Here is a 27435-nt window from a genome sequence, read left to right as displayed (position 1 = left end):
CCCAACCTATTCGTTTTCTTAGATACGTACCCTATTCTCCCGCCATACGTTCTCTGATTGTTCCTAAAAAATTTCTCATTCAAGGCAGGCATTTATTGTTATTATATCAGGCTTCGTACAAGCGGTTCCTTTCGTTACACTATTCTTGTTTTTCCTTTCCTATCATCCGTATATGACCTGTTGCGAGCCAAAATTGGACGTACCATGATGATTACAAAATATTTCCAATGGTATACGTAGCTAACGATCTATCACGGTCACATATCATCTCTTGGCTTGCCCTTCTACCCAAATTCGGTCTAGAATCTGAAATACTTCAGTAGCAGCCTTAACCATGTCTTCATCAACCCCCAGGGGCCCATATCTATGTCGTATTTTGTCAGGATGCCATCTCACACGCTCTAGCTTCAAAACAGCTAGAAGGTTTGAGTGCTTGGACAGCTTGGAGCTAGAAACTTCAGTACTCGTCTGCGGAACAGGCGCATTGCGCAAAAATTCCTCCACTGAATCTAGATTCACATCTTTCTGTTGACCAGATTTAACAGGCCAGACAAGAATATCACGGAGCAAATCCCCGCTGCTGGACATGGGCTGTCCTCCTTGAACCCGTGTATTTAAATCTTCCCAGCAGTCAAGATAGCGCTTCCAGATATCAAGCCAGGCGTTTGTTTTCTCCTTCTTTGCCTTTCTTTCATTGCCACGTTTTAAGCTCTCCTCAACCATTCTGTCAAATGCTTCACGTTCCGTTTCCCCTCTTCCTGAGGAGCCTCGGTATTCTTTTTCTCGTTCTCTTCCAGCTTCGCGAGCTTGCCGGCGCCGTTCCCTTTCTTCCAGCAGCCCTTGATGCGTTTTTTCCCACATGCGTGCCCTAACATAAGCAGCATATTCATCATCTGTCATCTTTTCCAATTCTCCTCTTTCGTCTTGGTCACCTGGCCGAGCATATGTATGTATCGGCTGCCCATACACCGCTTGCCAATAATCTGCTCCTTCGTCGTCAGCGAGTGCATCGAATAATGACTCACGAAATGCCGTAGTGGGTGAAACAGGAGGTGAGCGATACTCCGTGGGTTCATGATCTTTGTGATGGCGTCGACGTCGATGTCGATGTCGATGTCGGTGTCGGCTGCTCTCATAGTGGTCATCTCCCTCGCGCGGTCGCTTCTTGTCGCGAGATCTCTCACTGGATGAATGTCTAGATTTCAGTCGGACCTTACCAGGTCGTGATGCGCGGTATTCGCTCGCTTCTGGAACCTGGTCCCCTCCATATTGAGAGTCACTGCGACTTGGGACGTCATTTTTGGGAGTTGGGTCCATCCTACGACTGCGGAACTAACGTTGTGCAGTCATCGGTATCTTCAAGCATCGCGGCAGAGCAGGCGCCGGCGTGAACTGAGAGTAGAAGCTCAGTGCCCAAAATTCTGATAGCATCTCATACTCGTTGAGTTGAAGCTATGAGCTGAAGCTACGGGCTGAAGGAGGATGCTGGTTCGCTCTGAGAGGAAAGATAGCGGCGGCACGTGACATGATTCGATATCAACTGGCAACAAGCATCGCGTTGACTGCGAAAGAAGATCAAACAACACAGCTAACATCAAAAACATCCACAATGGCCCTAGTCACATATTCAGATTCAGAGGGAGAGTCGGATACCGAGACAAAACCCGTCGAGCAATCTACAGCCACTTCCCAGCTTCCAGCTTCAAAATCCAAAACCTCGTTCAAGCCGCTCGTCGATCGTGGCAACCCACGAAAAATCCTTGTTAACCTATCGGAGACAAAACCTGGTAGGGATGGAACCGATTCCGGGCCAGATAAAGAAGATGGACCTGCTAGAAAACGCTTGCGCACTGGTGGAGGCGGGTTATTCTCCGGATTTAACGATATGCTACCTGCACCAAAACGAACCGGTGCCGCACGGAATTCGACAGATAAAACACAGCCGGTGCCTGCGAGATCCAAGCCGTTTACTTTAAAAACCAGCGCAGAGCCCGGATTTGACCGCAGTGGGAATGCGGATAACTTGAGCTCCTACGACGAGTTTGGAAAACCGTCAAGCGCCAACGAGACCAGTCACACTTCACTCACAGAGGGCTCTAAAAGTTCAAGGATAGAGCCTGTTTTTGAGAAAAAGGGAAACTCAATGATGTTTAAACCGCTATCCGTCGCAAGAAACAAGCCAAAGAAAAAAACCACGGGAATTTCTCCGCTGGTTGCTACGTCAAAAGCAGCTGGGGAAAGCCCTCTGCCATCCCCGCAAGCGAAAGTAAAACCAAAAGTTAGCCTTTTTGGATTATCAGACGCGGCTGAAACTGCCCCAAATATGGATACCGACGTGCAAAACGCGCCGTACGAGTCCTTGCTTTATACAGGATCTTCTGAGCCAGCGTCAGCATCAACCGGCCAGGCGCTAGACGACTCGACAGGGGTTAATACAGCGACTAGTGAAGCTATATCTTCGCAGAAGGTGTCCACGCAACCTCAAGATCTTGCAAGTGTTGCAAGTGACCTCAATCTTTCGCGATCAGAGATGCGACAACTGCTAGGGCGAGATCTTAAAGGCGCCTCTAGCAAGGTCCTTAATTTTAACACAGACGAAGAGTATAAGGCCAACTCGGCGTACTTGTCTAACACGTCCGAGGCTGAACTAGCTGCCCAACAACATAGACCTGTTAGGGCCGTCGCACCTGGAAAACATAGTTTAAGTCAGCTCGTGAATGCTGTGACCAGCCAGCGTGATGCCCTCGAGGATAGCTTTGCTACTGGGAAGAGAAGTAGAAAAGAAGCAAGCTCCCGGTACGGTTGGTAGGGATATCGTATGGTGTGAATTTGCCGACCCATTTTCCAGCAAACATTCACTCCATATTTCATACCGGGGTTCGTGATTTTCAAAGTGTATATACTTGTCTCGTATTATTCCGCAGGAGTTCGCACTCCCCCAGACCGTTCCGGGGGTATATGAATTTGATATTAATTCTACATTTTATAGATTAATGGCTGACATAACTTTGCCCATTAATAAAAATTCCCCTCAGATATCTACGGAGTATTTCTTTTGAATAAGGTACGTTCCAAGTTCCAAGCCAATAGTGGTTGGATCTAATCTTATCTTATCTGATTAAAATAAGCTTATTTTAGCTCTGTCGCACTTTCCCAATTTTGGTAAGCGTCGATATCCATCCCTACCGCCGCGTGGAGACTGCTGCTTATTTTCTCTCATTGGTAAACTTATAATTATAAGTCGCATAAGCAGCGAGAACTCTGGATGTACACGCATGTACACCGGAAATGTAAATAGGATATTGTTTTGCAGCCTCTTAATCGTCATATCCTTCCGCATACCAGTATTCTTCTTAATGCAGTTCCATCCTCAAGGCCAGCAGTTTTGAGCACATTCACTTCAGAAATACAGGGCAGATATAGAATAGTACTCAGTAGTTATCTATAACTATACGCTATAATACAAACAGGTATATTAATACTTGCAATGAAATGAGCAAGGGGAATATTGTCTAAACTTTTAAGAAGAAACCTCCACCACCTCCGCGAACCATTGTTTCAACGCCAGGGACAAAACAGCCGGTAACTCCTGAACATTTCTCACAATCAAATAATAGGGGAAAGGGAAGCCGTCAAGATACTTTTTCATTTTCCACTTCCCGTCACCCGGGCCCGATCCATCGGACTCAAACGTGGCCTGAGAGAGATTCATAATAGATCGGCTTTCCTCCTGAACTGCATCGACAATAATGAAAACGAGCATAATGCGCTCTTCATGCGCCTGGCGAACGAGTCGGGCGATTCTGTCGTGGTCTTCGCAAATACCGTCGGATATTATTAATTCTAGCTGCCAGAGGTCACCAGAGGCTGAAGAAGACGGTCGTTTAGCCCTGGCTTCGCGGAACAATGTCATCGAATCCGCGATGAGCTGCCGTACGTTCGTTCCGGTTTGTTTGTAACTGAAATGCTGGAACACCTGGGACCCCGCTTCTGAAGAAAATGGTTTCCCAAAGTCATGAGCTACGCGAATATGCTCTTCGTTTCCAAAGCTGACGATACATAGATCACCAGATTCGAGCATGCTCAAGCTCCTTGCAACCAAAGCGAGGGTTTGGAATGCAAGCTGACCACTCGCTCCCTCTAGCATGGACTTGCTATCATCTACCGCAAGCATTATTTGATAATTTCGCTTTGAGGGCACAGACCGACGCATCCATATTTTGTCACGCTTATATTGAGAGGCAATATAAGGGATGATGCGTTTGATATTAAGCCTCTTGCCGGTTCTGAAGTCACCCCTGAGTTTTGTTGCCATGGTAGGGGCTAGAATAAGGCGAAGCTGTTCTGTTAACGAGAGGGAAAGATCATGAGTGATAGACTCATAATAGGTCCAAAGCCTGCGTGCTTCATCTGGCGGGGTCAAGGGGGTGGAATCGGATGACAGGTTAATAATAGAAAGATGGGTATCGACGTCGTCAAGATCATCCTTCTCTTCCGCGGGGTTACCTTCATCTTCATGAGAACGAACCATCGCGTTATCAGGGCGTGAAATGGAAGAAGCAGGTTGCTGTTGGTCGTTCAAGGCGACTGGGGCATCAACTTCCATCAAGTCCTCTAGGTTATCGGGTACCTTGGAGTCCTCCATTTCTTGAGCGTCTGGAAGATATTCATTATCTTGGGGCTTAGTGTCTGATTCTATTGCCTTGGATTGGTTCATCGCCTGTGATTGTTCCTCATTTGCCTGCCCAAGGGCCTGTGTATCAGCAATATCCTGATCGTCCGCCAGGTGTTCAAAGTCGACATCTTTCTCGCCAATATCTTGTTCTTGGCTTTGTTCGTTCTCTTGTTCAGAAGCCTCCAGTATTTCCCGATGAGACCTATGCCACTGTTCAAGGATATCGCCGAGCTTCTTAAACGCCTGAAGTTGCGGGTCTTGTTTTTCATCCTTGTTCGCATCGCCAGCTTCCATGTTGGATTGTTTTCCATCTCGACCTTGCTCCTCGGCACCGTCGCCCTCACCTTCACCATCTTCCTCCATTTTATTAGTTGGTTGGTCAATGGCAGCGTCTCCGGAAGAGCCCTTCTCATTACTCTGATCGTGCTCAACACCAGCAGAAACCTGGTCACTGGGTGCGGTGTTATCCGGGTTGGGTTTTGGTTGCTCGTCTTCTGCCGGGATGATATCCCCTTTATCTTCTTCGTCATCTTGCTGGGGTACTTGCTCCTGCTCACCGGCTTCCTCCGCCTGACCTTCTTCATTGGTATCATTCTCCGCCTCCGCCATATCAGCATCGGGGCTCCCCAATCTCGCATCTGTATTGTCCTGTTCAATGATATCATCTGGTAAATCCTCTTGATCAGCGGCATCTTCCATGGAAATTTCACTCATGCCGCCCTCTGCGTCAGAGCCTTCTTCTTCTTCTTCTTTTTTCTCCCCATCCAAATCCATATCCTCCGGCAAATCAAGAACTTCGTTCTCCTGGGCATGTGGATCAGTTACATCCATGTCTTCTCGGCCAACACCTTCTTGTTCATCGTCTGGCGCGTCTTCATCGCTTTCAACGGCATCTTGGTCCTCCCTGGCTTCGTTTTTCGCTGATTTCTCATCCTTTCGCTCCTCAGCTGCGGCTGAGATCTCTTCTGTGTTTTCGTCGCCTTTACCATCGTTATTTTCTGTGTCCTTCTGTTCTTTATCATTCGCGCCATCCCATAGCTTTTCATCCACCGCCGACGGGTCCCAACCATCAACACTTCCAACCTCTTCATCCAAGTCATTTTCCTCTTCCGCATCTGATTCACCCTCATCACCATCCTCTTTTTCTTTAGCAAATTCATCCTCCTGTCCCTCGAGTTCCTCATGGTCCATGTTGACCGCGTCTTCAGTTCCTTCCAAATCTTCCTTGTCTCCATCTTCCTGCTTTTGTTGTGCAAGCTCTGAAAGGTCCTCGTCATCCTGGATATCTTTGCTTATATCCTCTGCGCCTTCACCATCGCCAAGGCCAGTTCCGCTTTCTACCTTATCGCTTTGCCCTTGCTGCTCGGACGGTACTGATGGGCTACAAAAGCCTTCTGATGCTACCTGTTTGAAAGACTTAGCCAAGGTGTACCCGAATTTGCAAAACGTATAGTGGAAGGCGGCGTATCGATAGACCAAATCTGAGCAAATATATTGATATTGTTCCAAAACCGGCAGGCTAAGGCTGACGCCGGCAATCGCAATATCAAGGTCGTTAGGGTCAGATATGGTTTCTATTCCATCGAAAATTGATCTCAGTGTGGAAGAAATTTCATCAATGTGGAGCTCAACAATAGATTTAGAAAACGATACGTCCGTCTTTGATAGCCAGGCAGTAATATCAGTCGATATAGGGGCGTTCGAAATTGAACCTTGCACTCTTTGCAAAGCGACTAGGATTTTGTCCATAGCAGTAAGGATAGAGGAGTCCACCCCCTTTAACGAAGATGTGATGGTGTTGTCATAAGACGCATGGGAGACTTCTTCAGCACTATGTTCTGTCCAGAGGAGTAGTTGCTTAAGGGCAAATGCAATTTCGGGTTGGGATTGCATGTGTGTCAAAATTTCCGATTTCATACATGCTATGAACTCCTTCGCTTCAACGGTTATGGCCTCATGGGATTGAGATAACAATCGGCGCGGGAGGATCGGAAGGGTGGTTAACTGCTCCTGCAAGGAATTTGCGCGTTCTCTCCACGAGGTCAAGGAAGAAAGTATTGCAGAAGAACCGGTATTAGAGTGTTTGCCATGGATGGTTAGAATTGTCGAAGACAGCTCTATGATAGTAGGTAGCCATTTAAGGGTGCGGTAGGTCGTTTGCTGTTGCCAGGCGGCCCCGCCACTAGCACGTATGATTGAATTGCTAGAAATAGCAGATGCCAATTTAAAGATGCTATCGAGTGATTCAAGAGAAGCCAGGGCAGGAGATAGTACGTCTCTCTGCCTTAGCATTTGATATAGGAACCCTTCAGTGAACCCAGCACTCCGTCCAGCTTCAACATTACTCAAGTCTTCTGAATAGTTGCGTGCTGCTTGGCGCACACTTGGGACCATATGAAGAAAACGATGGAAATACTCATTCGCGTTGACAGCAAAGGGAACAGAATGGTGGAAGTCAAAGCTTGACGTCGTAGCAAGAACGAGACTAACAGAGCGTTGCTTATCTAGTAAGTCTGTCCCAAGATTAGACCTAAGGCCCATGTGGCGTAGTTCCTTGAGTTTAGTTGCATAAAAGCTACGCTTTTGGGCCTTGAGGTGTTGAATTTCCTCCTTGTTTTCTTTTGTAAGGGTCTTTGGTGTTCGCTTTTGGAAATCTGAAATGGACATAACCACATCAGCCATGATCCCCTCGAGCTCGGTGGCTGCTTGGAACTTAGGTAAGGCGCCTTCGTAAACTTGGCACATGTTTCTAGCTGTGGAATCGGGATTTTGGAACCTTGTGGGTCTTGAACCCCAGAGCTCTCCATTCTTCTGATACAGGTTCAATGCAGCGGAAGCCACGGCTTTGGGAGAGTGCAATTGGGGAATTAACGGGTTCTGAGATTCCGGAATACCCCCAGGGATTTCTCTTGAAAGGAGTTCTTCGCAGGGTTGTGCGAGTAAACGTCGATATTTTCGGATGATTTTGAACAATGAATGATGAGAACGGCGGGCACTTTCCCGTAGCGCTGTGATGTTGGTATCCTTCCAGCTTGCCAATTGAACTTGTTCTTTTATTTCTTTTTCAAGGCTTTGCCGTCCATTTTGTAGCGAAGTGTGGATTGGGGAAGCGAACGGTCTATAATGGCCAAGAAGATTGTCGAGAGCGGATATCACTTGCTTCAAGGCTGGCAGCTCAGTAACATAGAGCAATAGGAGAAGTTTGAACTTTTCAATAAGATCAACCCTAGAAGCGAACTGTCCCATTGGGGTGGCATGGAGAAATTTTTCAAGAGTGACTAGCAGATCAGAAACATGGCTATCCAACTGCTGTCTATCCTGTATCAATTGTAATGGAACGGCAACAATGACTTCGTATGCCATATACCACCAAGAAGCTGCGTTTTCCTGGCATTTTTCGTCTTCCACGTCCAGTAAACGGGACCAAGTGGACAGCTCGAGTCGCCTCCAGTGAATTAATGTCGAAGTCAAGTCGTTATAGCAATCGATAGCAGAAAACTCTTTGCTCGCAACTGTCTGCCACTCATGTACGTGTTCATGAAGTTTCTCGGCCATTGTTAGGAATTTAGCTAGTGGTTCTCGATGCTGATACTTAAATATTTTTGAACACCAGTTCACAACATCAGTAAGTGTTGCATGCTCAGGCCATGATTCTTGTAGCTGGAAAAAGCGAGTTTGCACCTTCTGAACAAGGGACGCGAATTTTTTGATTTCTGCCGTGTTAGGATCGGTGTAAAAGTTGTAGTTATTGACCTTGTCTATTTGGTGGATGTCTTCCAGCTGAAGGAAAACAGGAGCAAGGTGGTACTTAAGTTCTACTGGAGCCGTTGCTAAACCTAAGTGGTGCGTCAATAACCCGACTAGGCGATATGCTTCCTTGACTGCATGTTTCAAGCGGAGGGTTTTATCTCCAGGCACGAAGAGATTCTTGAAGGCTGTGAAGAGTTTCAGACGCAGGTCACCAGTTTGTAAACTATGCGCCGGAGTTTCGTCGTCAGGCTCATCATGATTGTCGTAGATAGGGAATAGTCGAAGCATTTCCATAGAATCCAATTGCTCGTCATCTTCAAATGACCCTCGATAATGGTAGAATTTGGACTTTTCTAGTTCTTGAGACTGGTCTTTTTCTAACTTCTCCTTCCACGTAACATAAGCTCTATCAAGAACACCATGCAGAATGTTTACATGAACAGGCTCTGAGAGGGTCTGTTCATCAACATTCTGAGCTGCGCCAAGTATCAATAGCTTGTGAATTTCGGCCTCCGCCCTTATGTCCTGGTTTCCCTTGAGAGAAGGTGTAGTGGCTGAGGATAGATCTGGTAAATGTGGCCCCAAGAATGGAGTTATTCGGCAAATATTAAGGATAGTCGTAGCGTCCTGGGTGGGATCAACTCGGCCATGGCGAATCAACTCTATCCCTTGGTCAAGAAGTTGAAGGAATCTAATAGCTAGGATAGTTATATCATCATATCCTGGGGAGTTAACAGAAAGTCGACGGACTATCTGACGAATATTGAGCTGGAGTAGTGTCTCCGGGGCCGAGTTGTTTTGACTTGGTGTTTCAGAATTAGGTATGCACGAGGCTGATATGATCTCCTCAACAGATTGATTCAAAACCGAGTTAAGTATGCTGGTGAACTGGGCTTGCACATTGTCCAATCTAGAGGATTCTGGACGGGTCACGGGAGTGTCTGGAGGCGTTGCACTAAGAAACTCCAGTTCATCTTCAGCTGCTTGGATACGTAAGGTCGACTTTTGCCCAGAAAATGGAAGTTCACATGCACGAAGGCAATCAAGCTTCATGCTTCGCTCCCGCCACCGCTGGATATGTTGTTGATGTTCAATAGCTAGGCTCAGTGATGGGTCGAAGGGCCTGTTTGGAACATAGCAGTGTAGTAGCCCTATTGATAGCCTGACGCAAAGTTCACCTAGCTGGGCGATAGCATCTTTTTCGGCTATGGGGCCATAGACTCCTTGAAGCAAACTGGGAATTTTATCTCCAAGTAGATGTCGGGCCAACGAGTGATCTGCAAATTTTGGGTGATTTTGGACCCCCCATTTAGAGGAGGTCTCCAAGCACTCCATTTCCCCTGGTTGAAGCTCCTGCAATTGTTGCATAGCGGTATAAAAAGAGTCTGTGTCGATAAAATCACTGTGACACAGGAGCAGTTCTTTGAATAATATTGCTAGTTGGCGTTGTAGAAGGGCAAGCTGGTTTCTAGAAAGTTGAAACGTATTCGCAGCCAAACCTTCGGAGAGGAGACCAATTTCAGACTCAAGTAGGTCTATCTGACCAAGAGGAACCTGGCCAATACACTCGAATTTATGCACGAGGGAGTTAGAAATATTTCCTAGCAATGCAAACGGGCCACAAGTTGAGTTCTGGCATCCCAGGTATTGCGTGAGTTTGGATAGTAATCCAGGAACAGCACTACCGATCGAGGAAATTTCATTAGGGCGAGAGGCTCTGCCAGCAAGTAGCCTGATGGACCCTGGAAGCGGAGATGGGGTATAGGGCCCGTCATCTAACAAATCGTTGTATTGACATAACGTTTCAAACTCCGAGGCAAAATGAGGAGTATCATATGGGTCAGCTTTTAGTGCTTGAGCCTTAAAGTGACTTATCGTGCTGTTTAATTCCTAATTATCGTTATTAGCGAGATAAATGTAACAGGGGCTAAAGTGGTCACTTACGGGTAGTAAGGCTGTGCTATCCGCTCCACGTAGAATTGACGTTTGGACGTGTAGAAAGGAGTCATAAATCCGACCTAACTCATGAATAGGTACTCGAGATCTCAATGCAACCCGATCATATCTTGCGCGGAGCTTTTCAAATTCCACCTTTTGTGCTAATTGACGGGGATTCGTGGGAGTGGCTGGACGCCACAGGTCCCACATACGCTGCATGCTTTCCCCAGTACTTAACTTCCAATTGGCGTTAAATGAGCTTAAAAGCTCAGTAAAATTACTTTGAAGATCCGAGCAGGTATGCTCGAACCTTAGGCAGATGGCCTTCCCAATAAGAAGATATGTCAAAAACACGGCATTATCTAGGATTTTGCCTTGCGTCAATCGGAAGACGTCCCAGCAAAAGTGTATGATATCCTCTGCCAGTTGAAGGGCGCTATCAGAGCATGTTTCCAAAGTGAGTGTCTCAAGGGACTTATTCAACGCGCTGCAACAGCCGTACAGAAAGCTAGCAACTGGTTGAGTCGAATCCTTTAAATGTGACTGTATAGTCATCGACGTCATCGATCGTTCTATATGAGTCATTTCCGACGACTTTTTGTTCCTGGCAGTAGACTCCATTTGCGAAAGTTGCTGATAAAAATGGACAATTTGTAGTTGGAGCTCCTGCAATTTCGCCGCCTTGATCAGCATCTTTTGAGAATTCTCTGCTGGAAAGAAGGAAAGTAGTCGTGGCTGGTTTATTAGTGGGTGTAAAGGCTAACAAATTATTAGCAACATATATATCAATAGAGTAGGGGTTACAAACCTCTATTTTTTCTTGGCTATCAACATTTTTGCACACTATAACACCCTCTTGACCAATGGATTCTAATTGCCCAAGAAGTGCATTGCGACTAAGGAGAGTATTATAACCTTCAATCATCAATTCGGCAGCCATCGGAGATATCGTTGAGCCTCTGGTCCACAGCTGAACAAATGATTTGATGGAGTAGTGGAGGTAAGTTAAGTCCCGAGGCGATAGATGATCAAGACCAATTCCGATTGATTGAGGGTCATCGTTGAGCGATTCATCAGAGTGCATTAGGTTCTGACATTCCCGGATGCGATATATTGCAGCCTCGTTCAGATATCTTGCTCCACTTAAGCGGGAAGTGTTTATCTCATCCTCCTGTAGGAAGTAGATTTCAACAGATCTGTTTCGCATGGCTCGAGAAAGTTCGCCGTGTCGAGGGTCTACTGTCAAGAACAGTCGGAAATTAGGGTGTGGAGTGATAACCTGTGCTAGGGCGTCTGGCGACTTGCGTTCATTTACAATGAGACAGCCATTCGGTTCCAGTAGGGAGTTAAGCCTATCCAAGACTGTTGCATTGCAAAGATTGGCGTTGTCTAGCACCACCCAATTGCCCTGTTGCATAGCATGTATCAAGACACCTTCTGTCCACTCAAATCCAGCTTCTCTCACACCGTTATCGATACATATCCGTTTGCATTGCTCGTATATATCATGGAATGCATTTTCTGGGTGTTGCGACACTATTTCGGAAAGGTGCTCTAGAAGTGATTGGGGGTTAAAAGAGCTATGCATGACTATTTGATATAGCCGTACCAGCTCGGGACCAAGTGGGATACCCTCAGAGTGTGCATATGCAAGAGCAATCTCACGCCGCAAAATCTTACCAAGTTCGCTTGCAAATGTCATATATTTTCGATGACTATCCTTCTGCTCAAAGCCTCCAATGAGATCCATGGCGTCCGTATCAGAATTAAGAGCAAGTTCTACAAGCTTCGCGCCACTGAGAGCAGCAAGTCTTCGTATACTAGAAGTCTTTCCGCAGCCAGACGGGCCAACGAGGAGACACGGCCAGCTGTTTTCCACGCAGAGCATCATAGATTCAGTGACATGCAAATTGCGAGGAAATTCTTCCGAGTCATTGACCGAAGAATGATACAGCTCTGTGCTCCGTTCCAATTTTGCCAAGCCAACTTGATATGTTTTCGGGCTGAGATTGTGAAAGTAGGATTTGATTTCGGGTATAGAACCAAAGATGTTTGCATATAATTGTGAAATGAACGACCTGTCAGGGGTAGTCCTGAACCTATGTGAGATGACCACGTCAAGGTATTGAGCGGGAGAAATCTCCGCAGGACAGGAAGTAAGCAGCTTGAGCCACCGAGATATATCCCGAAGATTAACCTCCCAAGGTGCTCCAAGGGCTCCCAACCGACGATCAGTGAGTAGCTTTGTATTCAGGGTAGTGGTGAATTCAACGAGTTTGTCGATTCTATCTGCCGGGCATGTAGGGCTTAGCCTGTTGCAAATTATGCGTAGGTCATTGGAGGTAAACGAGTCCGCGTACACAACGGTAAATCGGTTCACGAAGGATGCTGGAAGGCCCTTTCGCCCACCTCCCTGATGGTGCGGATTCTGCGCTGCGAACAAGACAAAATCAGGGTGCCGTCGGAAAGTTTGCCCCAGTTCCGCAATGTACACTTGTTGACGATGGTCCAGGCATGAGTTCAATCCCTCGAGAACGGACTGTGAGGCCAAATTCATTTCGTCCAGTAAGACCCAGCCACCATGCTGCATGGCACGCAGAAACGGAGCATCGCTCCATGCAAAGCTGCCAATATCACCTCCATCTACTGGAACGTCAGACCCAAATAGATCGGTTAAATCGGTTTGTTCAGACAAGTTAATCCGAGTAAGCTGAACTCCAATGACCTGTGCTAATGCGGCTACTAGGGTTGTCTTCCCAACGCCAGGGCTTCCTTCCAGGAGGATTGGTTTGCTAGATTGCAAGCCACGCGCAACTCGAACGGTGTTAGATAAGGTGGTAGGCGCATTGAGGGCAAATTTGGAATCTGGGCTAGACTTAGGACCAAGGGGGAGGGAAAATTGACCGATTTTTAGGCTATTTCCATCAAGTTGCATAGTTAAATTTTGGTTGTAAATAGATAGAGCGTCAACTGAGAATAGCAGCCCCAACTTCTCCAAAGAGGAATGCCTGTCCCTTTCAAGGTCGCCAGAGCTTGATGCCAATAGCGCAGATGGGTTTGCACCGAGGCCATCTATATAGACAAGGCAGGCACCGTGTACGATAGCTGAATCTGCGTCTAGCTGAGTGCAAGAATTGATAAATTCCCCCCAGGCTAATAGGTCACGAACGGATATTGACGACTGGGTAGGACCTCGGAATTTTTCCTTGAACCATTTTGCAAAAGCAACCATCCCTTGAGGGGCCTTTTTCAAGGGCGATTGGACCTTCGCCTCTAGAATCGGCAATATATCGTTGTCTTCTAGCAGCTCAGGAACCCAAATTTCCGTAAGTCGATTCCTCAGTGCCGCGGAGAGCTCTCGCTTTCCATAATCTCCGCCTGGGTTCATAGTGCCAAGAAACTGGAAGCCATCAGCAGCTGTTATAAGGGAGTCTACTGGGCCTTTTTCGGCAAGTAGAACTGTTCTACTCGTCTCTAGAACGCTATTAAGCCGCTCCAAAACCGAATCATCTGCAAGTGAGAGTTCATCAAGGAGAAAATGCTGACCGCATTTCATTGCGGTTACCAAGCTCCCATCAGACCATTCGAAAAGCGAATTTGCTCTCGTTAGGTTGATTCTTATTCTCTGGACAATATCGGGATCACAGGTGGCTAAGGCGGAGGAATCAACTGCATAAAATGCATTTTTGAGGTCATCAACTGACGTAAATGGACCTAGGTGCTCGCCGTGAACCTGGTTTAAGAGCAGATGTATATCTGCCTCGAGCTGTTGCATAATAGAGGATCGGTTCCTTATAGGTCGCTGTGAGCCTATGAGATCCCCAGTTTCTAAGTTGACGTGGGCATTGATAGTAAAGAGTTCCTTGCCGTAGGCCTCTGCGATAGCTTGACATATCTGGGTTTTGCCACACCCAGTTTCCCCAACAAGAAGGACAGGTTCGTTATGCTCGATAGCTTCCGACACGAGTATGAAAAGCCTTCTCATAGCTGGCGTCCAAACAATGTTTCCTGAAACTGCCGCGGACAGCTGATTTAAACGTGCTTCCACGGTGGATTTGCCGTATATTTCCGTTTCATCAAGCTTCACACCCATGACCTTTTCTATCACCCTCTTCACAGCCTCACGCTCCTGGCTATTTCTGACTCTTTCGGCAAGCAACATGAAACCATGGACAGCCAACTGCTCCCGGTCATCCGCGTGTCGCATCGCCCATCTAAATAAATCACGGAGTGTGGCAAAGCTGTTTCGTTGTTCAAATAGACGGTTTGATTGGCGTAGGATAGATAGCTGTCGGTATACGGAAACTATTCTGGTACAGAATGACGGGGGGATTTGGGAACGTTCCTTCAAAATAAATTCCAACTCATCTTCGGGTATATCGTCAAAATGCAGCTCGAGGAATCGATTTCTGAATGCACGGGACAAGACTTTTCTCCCTCCATACAAACCCGCAGGATTCTGGGTAGCAAATAACATGAAGTTCGGGTGTGGGCGAATTACTTCCTGAGTCTCGGGAACAAACAGTTCCCTGTTATCATCAAGTAATCGGTTTAGAGCTTCCAAAACATCTGTAGGAGCAAGGTTGAGCTCGTCTAGCACTATCCAGAACCCCTTTTTTAATGCCTCGACAAGTACACCATCTTGGTATTTAAGAGTACCGTCCTGACTAGTAGCATACGAGCCTAAATATTCCTGAAGATCGGTGTGTTCATGATTGTTGATTCTAACAAATCGGTTCCCGGACAGCTTAGCAAGGTGCTCAACCATACTGGTTTTCCCAGAGGACGTTGGCCCTTGTAGTAAAATAGGGAACCGTCGAGTAGAACTTGCTCGTACTAGATTCATAAGATTCCTTTCAATGAATGGAGTAATGATGTAGTGCGGTTGGTCCTCTGGTGGGAAATCCCCCTTTTGCATCCAATAGTGCTTATATTGGACGTATGTAGCTCCATCATTTACTTCTCGAGGATTTTGTGACAAAATCGACCTGGCATTCCCAACCTTCCCAAATATGTGTTTCTCCAGCAAAGGTATAACAAGCCGCTCAGAATCTTTACTTAAGAGAGTTAAGAAACTCATGGAAAATCCTTCGTATGTAGCGCGGCGCACTCCGTATATGTGCGCCTGGTCGGTCACGTACATCAAAGTCCGCACGAGTGTTCTGATACTAAAATGGGGTTTATGACCAGCTCCATCCGTTAGCTGATTTTCGACCGTCAGCTTTTTCGTTTCTATGTACGCATTGGCAAGGTCTGATGCAACCCGGGAATCACGGTTTAGGAGTGGGCCAAGATAGGTGCGGATTATGCCGAGAAGGTCATCCATATCGCTATCAGGAGATCTGACGTAGAGCTCTGTAAATCTAGATCTCAATCCAGGGGCTAGGTCACGTTTACCTGCGTCAGTAGCAGGGTTCATTGCACCAAAAATGCGAAATTCTGGATGACCGACGACTCGCTCCATCTCGCCAGCTTCTGAAAGTAAAACAGACGGTGCACCATCACGCCCGTGATGCAGTAAACTTGCGATACTCTCTAGAGTGTCAGGCGAGGCAAGGTTAATCTCATCAAGTAACACCCATTCCCCATTTTTTAATGCTTTCACAATCTTTCCTTGTACGAAAGCAAAAGAAAACTTAGTATCTCCCTGTAAAACACGGGCTTCAAATTCCCGAAAATCCGATGCAAATGAGGACCACTTGTTTGACAACGAGCTATACTTTGAACTATCTAGCCTTCGTTTTTTAGCAGGTTGCTCCGTTGTCTCACTTGGGTCATCCTGGACTTTCTTTGAGGAGTTGAACAGATCCGCGGCCATCTTGACAGCCTCATTTAAAACATTGACAAGGCGTGGCCAATTCCCTGCGGAAACACTCTTTGTGACAGAGGATAAAAACTTTCGGTTCTTCTTCACGGAGAATGTGGACTCAAATAAAGAGTTGAACTCATCAACGAGTGGTATCGCTATTGATCGAAGATTAACTGGCTTATATCCACCCAAGAGATCCGAGGCCTCACTTTGCTGGGACAAGTTGACAACAGTTAAACGCTGGTTCAGGAGTGCAGCCAGCTGCTGCACTACTGCTGTCTTACCAATACCAGTCTCTCCCACGAGTAGTATGGGTTCTGAAACTTGCAGTGCAGCAGAGGCTTGCTCCATTAGTCGAAGGGAGCTTTTTGTAGCAGCAAATGATTTGTTCTGCCTATATTTACCCCCTGCCATATTCCGTGAGTTCGTCTTTTGGCAAATCTCCCTTCCAATGGCCAACTCTAAATTTTCATCAGAGTACGTGGGAACGCGCTCTTGTAGACAAAATCTCATTTTCTGTGGTGGAATATGCATTTCCTCTGCAATATTACTCGCAAGCGCCAACCGTAGCTCGTTGTTGGGGATATGGGCTGCGAAGCAATCAATCGCATCCAAGAAGATTTCGTCATCGATTCGAGCGGGTACAGATTCGTTTCCACGCTTAATCCCTAACCTTTGTAGGCGTACTTCAACCCTGTTGCAAAACTTCATCAAATCCCGAAGGCCTGTGGACCTTCCTTGCGCCCCTCTTGATGCTCCCGGACCGACGAGTGTAGATATAACTCGGGAGTAGAGATTTAGAAAGGTACCAGCATAACGGGTAACGTCAAGTAAAGGGAATTCGTTTTTGACTATTTGTGAAATTTCATCTGTTGGTATCGGTGCAACATTGATCGTATTCCACAACCGGCCACCTAGCATCGTGCTTCCTGGTGCAACTTCATCCCCTCTACTGTTTAAAAATGACCTCATTGTAGCAATAATTCGGAAGCCTTCGGCGCAACGAATATTTTCACGTCGGCTTGGAATTACGAGCTCACGGTTCTCGATCAAAGGCAAAATCACCGCAATTACCTCTGCCGGCGCACGATCTAGATCTTCGATTAAAATCCACCTTCCTTCTCTCGCTGCTTGGGTTAGTACCCCCGGCTGCCACTTGAAGCTACCACTTTGGGCTGATGTCGAATAAACCCCCAACAAACTCTTAGAGTCCGTTTGCTCGTTCAAGTGTAGCGTTATCATTGATGAAGCGTGCCCCATTGCATTTGCAGCCTCCATGACCAGTGACGTCTTCCCGGCCCCTGGCTGACCGACAAGTAATAGTGGGGCTTGGGATAGAAGTGCTTCGCCGACCTTGCGAAGATTCCCCTGGACAGTGGCTGTTTGTACCAGCTTGAATGGTTGAGAGTTTGTTCTTTGCTTCACAGTGGGAATAAGGACACCACCGATTTCTGCCGTATAATTCGAGGATCGAAAATGTTTAATCCAGGGCTCGAAGCAGCTGTTATCACGAGTTTTCCGGCCATGGTCAAGTGTTGTTTTGAGGTCTTTATATCTTTGTTCTTCCCAGAAGCTGATTAGCCTGAAATCAACGATCTGACCTTCCCATTTATTGTCAAGGGGGTGCTCGCCGCAATAACGCCGTAGCATATCCTCCAGGATGGCGTCTGCAGCTCGTATATGCAGACAGAAGCAACGAACTGCCATACACCGTATGACTCCATTAGAATGGGAGAAGAGAGCCTGTAGCTGATGTGGGAATATGTACTGTGAAAATGTGCCCACATCGAAACTTAACAGCCGAAAGGCTGACAGGAGTAGCGACAGAAGAGAATCATCCTCGATACGTGAAATATCTGAAGGACACGACTCAGTGAACAACGGCAAATGCACATTCTGAGTCTGAAGAGCCTTCTCAGCAAAAGGGCGTAAATACGGAGAATGCGGTAAAATCCGTGAGAATGCTGATATCACTTGTTCAAGATGGATGTTCAGATCCAAGGAGAGCCATCGAGCAGCTATGTCCACAAACACTGGCTCAAGTAGTGGGAATAATATAGCTGTATAGCTCGGGTTTAGAGCCGCCAGCACCAATCGATCTTGCTGGAAGCTGGTCTGAGCTTCGAGAAATATTTGTGAAAGCTCTTCTGGTAGTTGCTGTAAAAGACCGGGCTCTATTGTAAGCCTCGGTTCCACTGGTAAAGCCTCCATCTCGGGAGATTCTACACAGCGCGTACTTTCCTGTCGAACAGGAGTCTGATGTCTTTTATCGAAACCTCAAAAATTTCCTTATCGAGATAGTTTTCTGCCGAAACTTTATTCTGGCGTCTCACCGCATGCAGTGGATCACGTGATATTCGGCTTTTTGGCGCATGGACCAAGAGCAGGCGGAAAGAACGTAGCGTTAAGAGGGACGATATATATATCAATAATAGCTTCAGCTTTCTTCTCCTCCTCCACAGACTCTATATCTCATGACAGGGAAAGGAATGCTATCTACCGCTCTATGACCGTATTTGCGAACACACAGTGGCCAACCTAGGTCCCGCTGCACGAGATGGAATGGAGGTGCCTGGCGAACTGTCAATAGACATGGCGGATACTATGAGCGCCAATCGTGCCGACGAGGAGATATCGCAATCATTCAATCCAATCGAAGAGCCTTCGGAACAACTGTAAGTTGGCATGCTACCTCTGTCACTATGGAACATATCCTAACTCTCTTGTGCAGAATTACATTTAAACGCAGGCAGAAACCCCCATCGCGATTCGGCCTTCATAGCATTTTTGGCAGTACACACGATACATCTTTCCCACGCCATGGCCGGCACAGAAGTATCGACGATGATAACACCGGATCAAGGGAAACTCCCACCTCCCCGAACATTACCAGAACAGAGCATCATGCATCTGGAGCGTCTCAAAAACCCGGGGCGCCGTTGGATTGGTATATCGAAGGCCCCGGCAGGAGGGTTGGATATGACAACTTGACGGCGATTGACTGGATCTTTGAATACACAAAGGAGAGGCAGCGGATACGGCACCTTAACTCCAACAATCCTGGCTTGCTCGGCACATTCCGACATCTATTAGATGCTAGCAAAGTTTGGTTGGTGCTAGTCATGACTGGCCTAGCTGTCGGCCTCTTAGCTGGATGTATCGATATTGCAAGTCGTTGGCTTGCTGATATCAAAGTAGGATACTGCCGGTCGGGTGCGGAAGGGGGGAAGTTTTACCTCAATAGAAGCTTCTGTTGCTGGGGGTATGAAGGTACATTATCACTGACTTATTTGAGGCAATTACCTGGTTAGATGCTTACATTTATTAGATCCGGCGGATTGTCTGCATTGGATTCGATGGCAAAACGCATTCCATATCCACTCCAAAGTTGGTGGCTTTATTGCAGAGTACACGGTTTTTATCCTGTATTCGATTATGTTCGCAACCAGTGCGGCCATTCTAGTCACCTCTTATGCGACTCATGCGAAGCATAGCGGTATTCCTGAAATCAAAACAGTTCTAGGGGGTTTCGTTATTAAACGGTTCATGGGACTGTGGACGCTAATGATAAAATCCGTCGGCTTGGTGAGTACTCAACACCCTAATAAGTTGATTACCAGGCTCACCTATTTTCAGTGCCTTTCTGTGGCATCAGGCATGTGGTTAGGGAAAGAGGGCCCCCTGGTTCATGTTGCATGCTGCTGTGCAAACTTAATCATGAGACCATTTAGGAGTCTCAATCATAATGAAGGTGAGAATGAATCGGAGCCTTTCACCCCATTTATATTTTCAATACTAACAATATGTTGCAGCGAGGAAAAGAGAGGTATTATCTGCGGCAGCAGCAGCGGGGATATCCGTAGCCTTTGGCTCACCCATCGGTGGAGTGTTGTTTAGTCTAGAGGCAAGTTACTTCCCCCCTTATCTGATCCAACCATCTTGCTAACTACGAGTAGCAACTTTCCTATTATTTCCCAGATAAAACCATGTGGCAAAGCTTCGTTTGTGCCATGGCTGCAGCAATTTCACTCCGTGCTGTCAATCCATTCCGAACCGGGAACATTGTTCTCTATCAAGTCACTTACTCCCGAGGGTGGCATCGAATCGAGATCGTGCCATTCATGTTACTTGGGATCCTTGGGGGTCTATACGGCGGATTGTTCATTAAATTGAACATGAAGGTCTCTAGATGGCGAAAGGCCAGAAATTTCTCTTTCCCTGTCATCGAGGTCATCGCCGTAGCTCTTTTAACCGGCCTGATCAACTTCCCAAACTCCTTTATGAAAGCCCAATTATCTGAGCTTTTGCACTCCCTTTTCGCAGAATGTGCCCAGTCTCCAGGCGACGAGTTTGGCCTTTGCAAAAGTAGCGCAGATGCCGTCGGGGTTATCGGGGCGCTGCTCTTTGCGGCAATCCTGGGTTTCTTCCTTGCCTCTATCACATTCGGGTTAGATATTCCTGCTGGTGTGATTCTCCCATCATTAGCCATCGGTGCGCTATACGGGCGGGCTCTTGGCATCGCTGTCGACATATGGCAAAAGGCACACCCAAACTCTTTGTTATTTGGAGATTGTGAACCCGGAGTGCCTTGCGTCACGCCGGGGACATATGCGATTATCGGCGCTGCAGCCGCCCTTGGAGGAGCGACCAGGATGACTGTGTCAATTGTTGTCATCATGTTTGAGCTAACTGGGGCTTTGACACACGTTATTCCAATTATGATTGCTGTTATGCTCTCAAAATGGTGTGGCGATATATTTGGGAAACGCGGCATCTACGAGTCTTGGATACAGCTGAATGAGTACCCTTTCCTCGACCAGAAAGACGATACCCCGCCTCCAGATGTGCCGGTTAGCCAGGTAATGACTGGCATCAATGACCTGACAGTAATTACCGCTGTCGGGCATACTATCGAATCCCTTAAAAATCTACTTTCGAATACACCATACCGCGGGTTCCCCGTGGTTTCTGACATGGCCAACCCTACATTACTCGGCTATGTCTCCCGCAATGAATTATCATATGCCTTGAAGGTGGCATCGTCTCGTCATTCGGGGAACTTATCACCTGAAACCCAAACATTCTTCTCACACCAACCTTTCGCCGACCCAGTCGAAACTCTTGACCTCCGCCCATGGATGGACCAGACACCAATCACACTAAATCTACACGCCAATTTCCAGATTGTGTTAAACATGTTTCAAAGGCTTGGCCTCCGATATGTGCTCATAGTTAATAGAGGGAGGTTAGAGGGTTTTCTTACGAAGAAGGATATCTGGTATATTCTCAACGAGGCGAAACCCGAAAATGGCTCCGGACTTGGTGGGGGAATATTACGAGCTGGTGGCTTGGGGGAAGAAGGGTCTTTATTAGCCCGTAATAATCCGATGCTTGTCAGCCCTGTCGACGATGGAAATATGTTATGAAGAAGACAAGTCATGTTTATATAGCCATGTATTTGATAATAATACAGTCAATATCCTTTCTAGCATTGAGTCGTACATATGTCCAGACTTTTCCTTTGTATGCCTATTATGCATCCGCTTTCCAAACCCTCTCTATCGTGTGTGTGTGACAAAGGAAAACTATGATATATTTTTTTGTACAGTTTATCGTGAACCAAAGAAAATCGTGTTGACAAATTGTTTTGAGGGTAGACCAGCCCATGCACAGAATAGGTAAATGTACCATTAGAATCGCGTTCCGTTAACGCCTTGGACACCTTTGCCAAGCTGGCTGGCAACGACGGTCGCTTCTCTGACGGAGCGTGCGATCGTTCCTCGGACTCGTCCTTCTTCAAGAACGAGGAGACCACCGATAGTGCATCCACCAGGGGTGCTAGTCTTCTCGCGAATCAAAGCTGGGTGCTCGCCATTCAGAACCATTCCAGCGGTTCCGCGCATGACCTGAGCAGCCATCAACTGCGACTCGGCTCTTGGCAGGCCCATAGCGACGGCTCCGTCAGCCAGGGCTTCCAAAACAAGGGCAACGAAAGCAGTGCCGGATCCAGCCAGGGCAGTGCTTGCGTCCATGATGTGTGGTGGCAGGGTGATGACACGACCGACACGAGAGAAGATCCAGGCCACCATGGTAGACTGGAGTTGGGAGAGCGGGGGGTTGGTGCTAGCAATGACAGTCATCGATTCTCTGACAATTGCAGCTGTGTTTGGCATAGCACGTACAACACGGCATCTATCCGCCATGTCGACATCGGAGTCCTTGTAGAGTACATCTTCGATCTGCCCGGCAGGCACACCAGCAAGGATGCTGATCAAGAGCTTACCCTTGAGCGCCTCCCTCATTCCGGGAACGTTGAGAACCTCATCGAGCATGTATGGCTTGCATCCGAGGATGATGACCTCGCCCTCGGTGACACCCTTGATGTTCTCGTTTTGTAGAATGGTCAAGGGAAGGTTGTACGGGCTGAGAATGTGCTGGATACGCTTGACGGACTCGGCTCTTCGTACACAAGCGATGAATCGAGATGGGATCTGGTGTACGGGCAGTCCCTCGGAGGGTGTGGCGGAACCCGACTGTGGAGGGTAGGCAGACGAACTTCTGGGCTCAGAGAGAGATGCCATCACACCCGATAGAATCGAGGTGCCGAGTGTTCCTGTGGTGCCAAGTTAGCCGCGCTGCCCTTTTGTTTTTCTTCGGAACCTGCATTAACTAGCCCCCCGGCCGCGGGAAGCGAAGAACCTACCACAACCAAGAAACGTCACCGTAGTTCCGGCATGGCCGAGCGAGAGGGTTCCATCCATGAGAAGAGACATGATTGCAGAAGTGGTATCGTGAAAATAGGTGAAAAGGAGTGCTATCGACTGGAAACGAGGTCGAAAATGGTGTGAGACTGGAGGGAAGAGGCTGTGGGGGGGTTCTTGTAGTCCGGGAACTAAGGCTGATTTTATATGATGATTAAGGGAGCACCAAAAGGGAAACCGGGAAAACGTCGGCCCGATGGCGGCAAGGGGCCCATGCACCCCACCCGGTTTTACCCGTTTTGGCATGTGGCTTAGGTAAGGGATGTTATTATGTCAGCGTGCTTTTCTCGCCTTTTGGAGTTTCACCACACGAGGATGAACACCACAAGCAGCATCAAGGATGCGCACTTGAGACGTGATAGCCAGCTATGATATGATTCTGAGGTGCTGCGACTCGAATCATGACGATGGCTGACCCGTTTGAGGTCCGCATGCGATTTACAACGCAGCTGCAGCATCTAAGCGCATCCTTTACCTCGTCGCAGAAGGCAGCCAACTATGTCTTGAAACACAGGGACATGGGGGAGGACCTCCACTCCTGCATCTTAGAGCAATTGGAAAGGGTGAGCATGCCAGCATCGGAGATGGCGCAGACGGGGCCTGAGCGAGCTCATTGAAAACTGACAAATTGCGCAGAGTAACATGAATACTAGGGCGAACATCATCTACTTCATAGAGCATCTAGCCGACATGGCCACGAAGGAGAACCATCTCGAGTTCGTCCGCATGATTCAGCGAGATATCCTGCGAATCGTCGATGCTGTTGCCCCGGCTGATGGCTCCGGAGCTGCAAACGTGAAACATGTACGGCGTGTTTTGAACGGGCTCCAATCGAAGGAGATACTTTCCAACGAAACGGTGTCTGAAATCGACGCCTGTCTCAAGGAACGAGAAAGCTACCCGGCCCATCTCCTTGACCTGGAGCCGCTCGAAGATCCTGGCGCCACCGATAGCACCACAAAAGGTGGATCAGACGCTTCAAAGTCGATGGTGACTGTCGACAAGAAACAGATCGAACAGCGGGTGGAGGAAGACAGGGAACGAAATAAACGACTGCGAGAGAACATGTGGGCTGTGCCGCCGCATGATATGAAGGAGTTTGAGAAAATGTGGGACGAGGTGAGCGATGTGGGAGAAGATGACTATCTGCAGGCCGCAGAGGAAGCTGAAGAGAGAAGAAGGACAGCCGAAGCTTCCGGCCTTTACAACTGACGGTGTATGTCTACTATTTATCTTGGGCGGAAAATGATACAAGGCGTTCTTTGGACGGTGGTTTATGGCATTTTAGGGGATTTTTGAGCATGATATAGCCCCATTACGAAATTACATGCAGCACATGAACAATTTCATAGACAGTTTTCTTTGGTTATTTTACGATATCTATATCATCGTTCCAGCAAACTGGAGTATGGTTGCAAAATTGCCCTTATCAAGCTTATCAAAGCTGTTCGAACTCGGATAAATATAAACCCGATTAACCTGCCTGCAAAAAATTGTTATTGGCGTATTTGGGAGGATACCTGCTTGCAGCACTATTTTTAATTTTCACGACACTTGAATTCTTTCCTTCCATATGTTGTCTCAAATAGTTACGGCTGCTCGAGGTTTGTTCAAAAGACCAGACGGCGCTGAAGACACGGCGTCCGAGCAAGAGCAATCCTCTGACATGGGCATCGCAAGCCATAATTCAGCCTTTTCACAGGGCATGGCCGCTTCGCAAGATTCCCCGGTTTCGAATGGAAAGCGCAAAGAGACACCCTCATCCGCTACAGATAATACCGATAAAAGGCCGCAAAAGAGGCGGAGGGGCCGTCCGAGCTTGAGTGCCTCTCCCTCCCCGGTACCTTCAGCTGCGGGAGAGAGCGCCAAACCCAAGCGATACCAAGTGCTTGAGTCCGTTACGATAGTCAGCCAGGCAGATACAGATTCTACCTTGACAACTCCCGTGGATGGCCCGGTGTCCACTCGGAAACCGATACCGATGCCTAAAGCAAGTTATATCCGTTTTGGAAGCGAGGAACCTACCGCCACCAATGGCGACAGTCAGGAAATTAACCAGGAGAACAAGGATACTACGGCAGATGCTGCTGAAAGCAAAGACGCAAATTTGGAAAACGGAGTAGATGATGACGATAGTAGTGATGATGATGCCCCAGAAGCTTTCAGCAACGCCGCCCAGTTATCACATATACGCGATAAAGAACGCAAAAAAGAAGAAACCAAGCAGATGTGCGTATATCGCTTTAATTTAATATTCAACCCACACGTACTAATTAAATTTTATATATTAGACACGAGCAATTGAGACGAGAAAAGCGCAGAGAGCACGAGAAACGTTTACAGCTGCAAGCCGCCTCTAAAGCTGCCATCCAAAAGGCTGCTGACATCCGTCAACAGTCAAAAGCTAGAAAGGCCAAAGCAAAACCTGCTAAACAAGACGAGTTACAATCCGAAAGTTCAATGACACTTAGCGCTGAACCCAGAGATCTGAAATTGGGCCTCTCAGGGCCTTTACCAATATTACTCCCGGATGATATCTTGAACGCAGAACCATCTACTCGCCCGATAATTACCGCCTTTGAAATGGAAAGGTCGAAAACAGCCAACCCCAGACATATTAGGCTTACAGAAACGGCCGATAAGCCTCCCAAAGATTTAAAAGTAGGGTCAACGGCTATCAGAGTACTGGGTGATTCTGGGAGCGGCTTCAACTCTGCTCTACCACCGAAGTCGTCCAATCTTAGTAAACGCGTCAGAGAAAATTGGGTTGGTGGGAAACGAAAAAGAGGAGCAACTGGTGCTCTACGACGTACTACAGGAGGGCCCAGCAGCTTTGTGCGAAAGTAGTTTATTTAAATGAAGCTGCGTTACTGAAATGATTATACCACTTGCGGCGTTATCAGTCTACATAATGAGGTATTCAGTTTATACTATTGTGTTTTCCCCACATGACTATAGCCCATACGAATTTCGTTTATTAGGGCATAAATCTTTGCATATAATATAGTGGCCATCAACAAGAACCTAAACACTTGACAGTAAGTTATGTTATTAAGCCTGTTTGTGCTGTGCAAATCAGTAAGCGAAGTGGTTTGTTCCGTATTAATACCCTAATAAAATTAACTGTTTCCCATAATCTAATAAGATATTCATACATTCTCGATAATATAGCGTAGATCGTAAGGCAGTGAGCCTGAATATTTGATATCAATGTGTCACCCAAAATGGATGAGATTACTGCGTTTTCCAGGCTCTGGTGGAGAAACTTTAAATCTATTTTAGGTTGTTTGATCTACAACCTTAATATTCATGACATCTACTTCCACCATGGAAGTATCAACGTATTGTATACTAAAGAGAATGCCTCGACTTATACGGAACTTCAGACCATTCGACATATTATTCTGTTGTCACATCTTCCTATTTTATCCGAAAATACATATCAACATATGTAAATCTATTCTCCTGTGGTGTGGGCATTGGTCATGAGTGCATTAAAACATGCTCGACGCAGCCCAGAAAATTCAATGGTTTACTCAAGTTCAGTTATATAAGTAGATAGAAGTCGTGCCTAAAATACAGTTTGTTTAATAGTAAATATCAGCGCACGCAGTATTAAACTACAATTATTTCATTGTTTTACCTGAGGAGACAAATCTATAGAGTATTACCTATCCTGACTGATCTCGATTTTCTACCACATAGCACAAATTATTTGCTACTAAACACAAAGGGGCTGCTATGTCTTTGAAAATACTCTAGGGGTAGGTCAAATAGTGAGTGTTATGTGAACTTTCCGGAATGCAATTATAGAAGAGAATCTTTCTAGTATTCAATCCAATATCCCGTACGCCGATGTCAAAGACTGCAAATTGTGTTATAATTGCATTTCACTATTCAGCCCAAGAGACGAGAACCTATAACTCATCAGTTCGTCATACTAAAACCTCTCTAGCACAACATACCAGATTGTGAGTTAGGTAATAATGGAGGCCGCATCTTTGCAATAATTTCAGATATAACCCATACACACTTAGTTGTGTTGGTATAACCTTGTAGATTGATGCTTCAAACTCTGCAAATAGTTCTCTGGAATAAGCAATATGAAGTGACTTAGGCGAGATCCGCGCTTGCCGCTCTGTATGCATCATCGGCGTATACACAGCCATACTTACTATTTCGATAAGACATGATATAAAAGATCATTCTCAATCAAAAGGATGAACGTCACTCCTAGTTGACGGTATAAACAAGCAAGTATGTGCCTAACCGTCCTCTGTGGCCATCATGTTCCAATATCTAGATGCTCGTATTTTTCGCGGGAGCAGATCTCGCCACGTGCCCAGAGTCTTGGCACATGGCATATGTTACATAAGCATACATATCTCACATGACCTGAAGCTTTAAAGGGAAAGAGAGCTGTTATTACAGCATCGGTTCGTCTATCAAGGATAAAGACACCACGAAGCGACCCATCTTGCGCTGCACAGGGGCTGGACAGC

General features: G+C 46.9%; 7 protein-coding genes across 7 annotated transcripts; 4 read left to right on the top strand and 3 right to left on the bottom strand.

Moving 5' to 3' along the window:
- Positions 1-264: 264 nt before the first annotated feature.
- GIQ15_02063 (uncharacterized protein) lies at positions 265-1317 on the bottom strand (the record flags this gene model as incomplete). Its single annotated transcript, XM_033549480.1, has 1 exon — positions 265-1317. The coding sequence occupies one exon, from the start codon at positions 1315-1317 to the stop codon at positions 265-267; it is 1053 nt and encodes a 350-aa protein (XP_033406641.1).
- Positions 1318-1609: 292 nt separating this feature from the next.
- GIQ15_02062 (uncharacterized protein) lies at positions 1610-2809 on the top strand (the record flags this gene model as incomplete). Its single annotated transcript, XM_033549479.1, has 1 exon — positions 1610-2809. The coding sequence occupies one exon, from the start codon at positions 1610-1612 to the stop codon at positions 2807-2809; it is 1200 nt and encodes a 399-aa protein (XP_033406640.1).
- Positions 2810-3520: 711 nt separating this feature from the next.
- Positions 3521-18383, bottom strand: GIQ15_02061 (midasin; the record flags this gene model as incomplete). Its single annotated transcript, XM_033549478.1, has 3 exons — positions 3521-10315; positions 10370-11122; positions 11172-18383. The coding sequence occupies 3 exons, from the start codon at positions 18381-18383 to the stop codon at positions 3521-3523; spliced, it is 14760 nt and encodes a 4919-aa protein (XP_033406639.1).
- Positions 18384-18764: 381 nt separating this feature from the next.
- GIQ15_02060 (chloride channel protein 3) lies at positions 18765-21598 on the top strand (the record flags this gene model as incomplete). Its single annotated transcript, XM_033549477.1, has 4 exons — positions 18765-18847; positions 18904-19442; positions 19501-19757; positions 20129-21598. The coding sequence occupies 4 exons, from the start codon at positions 18765-18767 to the stop codon at positions 21596-21598; spliced, it is 2349 nt and encodes a 782-aa protein (XP_033406638.1).
- Positions 21599-21862: 264 nt separating this feature from the next.
- GIQ15_02059 (pyrroline-5-carboxylate reductase) lies at positions 21863-22945 on the bottom strand (the record flags this gene model as incomplete). The annotated part of the gene is made up of 2 exons (XM_033549476.1): positions 21863-22785; positions 22876-22945. 2 exons carry the CDS (start codon positions 22943-22945, stop codon positions 21863-21865), a joined length of 993 nt encoding a protein of 330 aa, XP_033406637.1.
- A 389-nt stretch (positions 22946-23334) lies between these two features.
- GIQ15_02058 (uncharacterized protein) lies at positions 23335-24145 on the top strand (the record flags this gene model as incomplete). Its single annotated transcript, XM_033549475.1, has 2 exons — positions 23335-23496; positions 23570-24145. 2 exons carry the CDS (start codon positions 23335-23337, stop codon positions 24143-24145), a joined length of 738 nt encoding a protein of 245 aa, XP_033406636.1.
- A 361-nt stretch (positions 24146-24506) lies between these two features.
- Positions 24507-25780, top strand: GIQ15_02057 (uncharacterized protein; the record flags this gene model as incomplete). Its single annotated transcript, XM_033549474.1, has 2 exons — positions 24507-25162; positions 25225-25780. The coding sequence occupies 2 exons, from the start codon at positions 24507-24509 to the stop codon at positions 25778-25780; spliced, it is 1212 nt and encodes a 403-aa protein (XP_033406635.1).
- Between the last annotated feature and the right edge of the window lie 1655 nt (positions 25781-27435).

This window comes from Arthroderma uncinatum (assembly GCF_011692745.1).
Source record: "Arthroderma uncinatum strain CBS 119779 chromosome Unknown scaffold2, whole genome shotgun sequence".
In the NCBI taxonomy this organism is placed as follows: Eukaryota; Fungi; Ascomycota; class Eurotiomycetes; order Onygenales; family Arthrodermataceae; genus Arthroderma; species Arthroderma uncinatum.
Note: the sequence above shows the minus strand (reverse complement) of the source record. Positions and strands in the feature narration are given on the sequence as shown.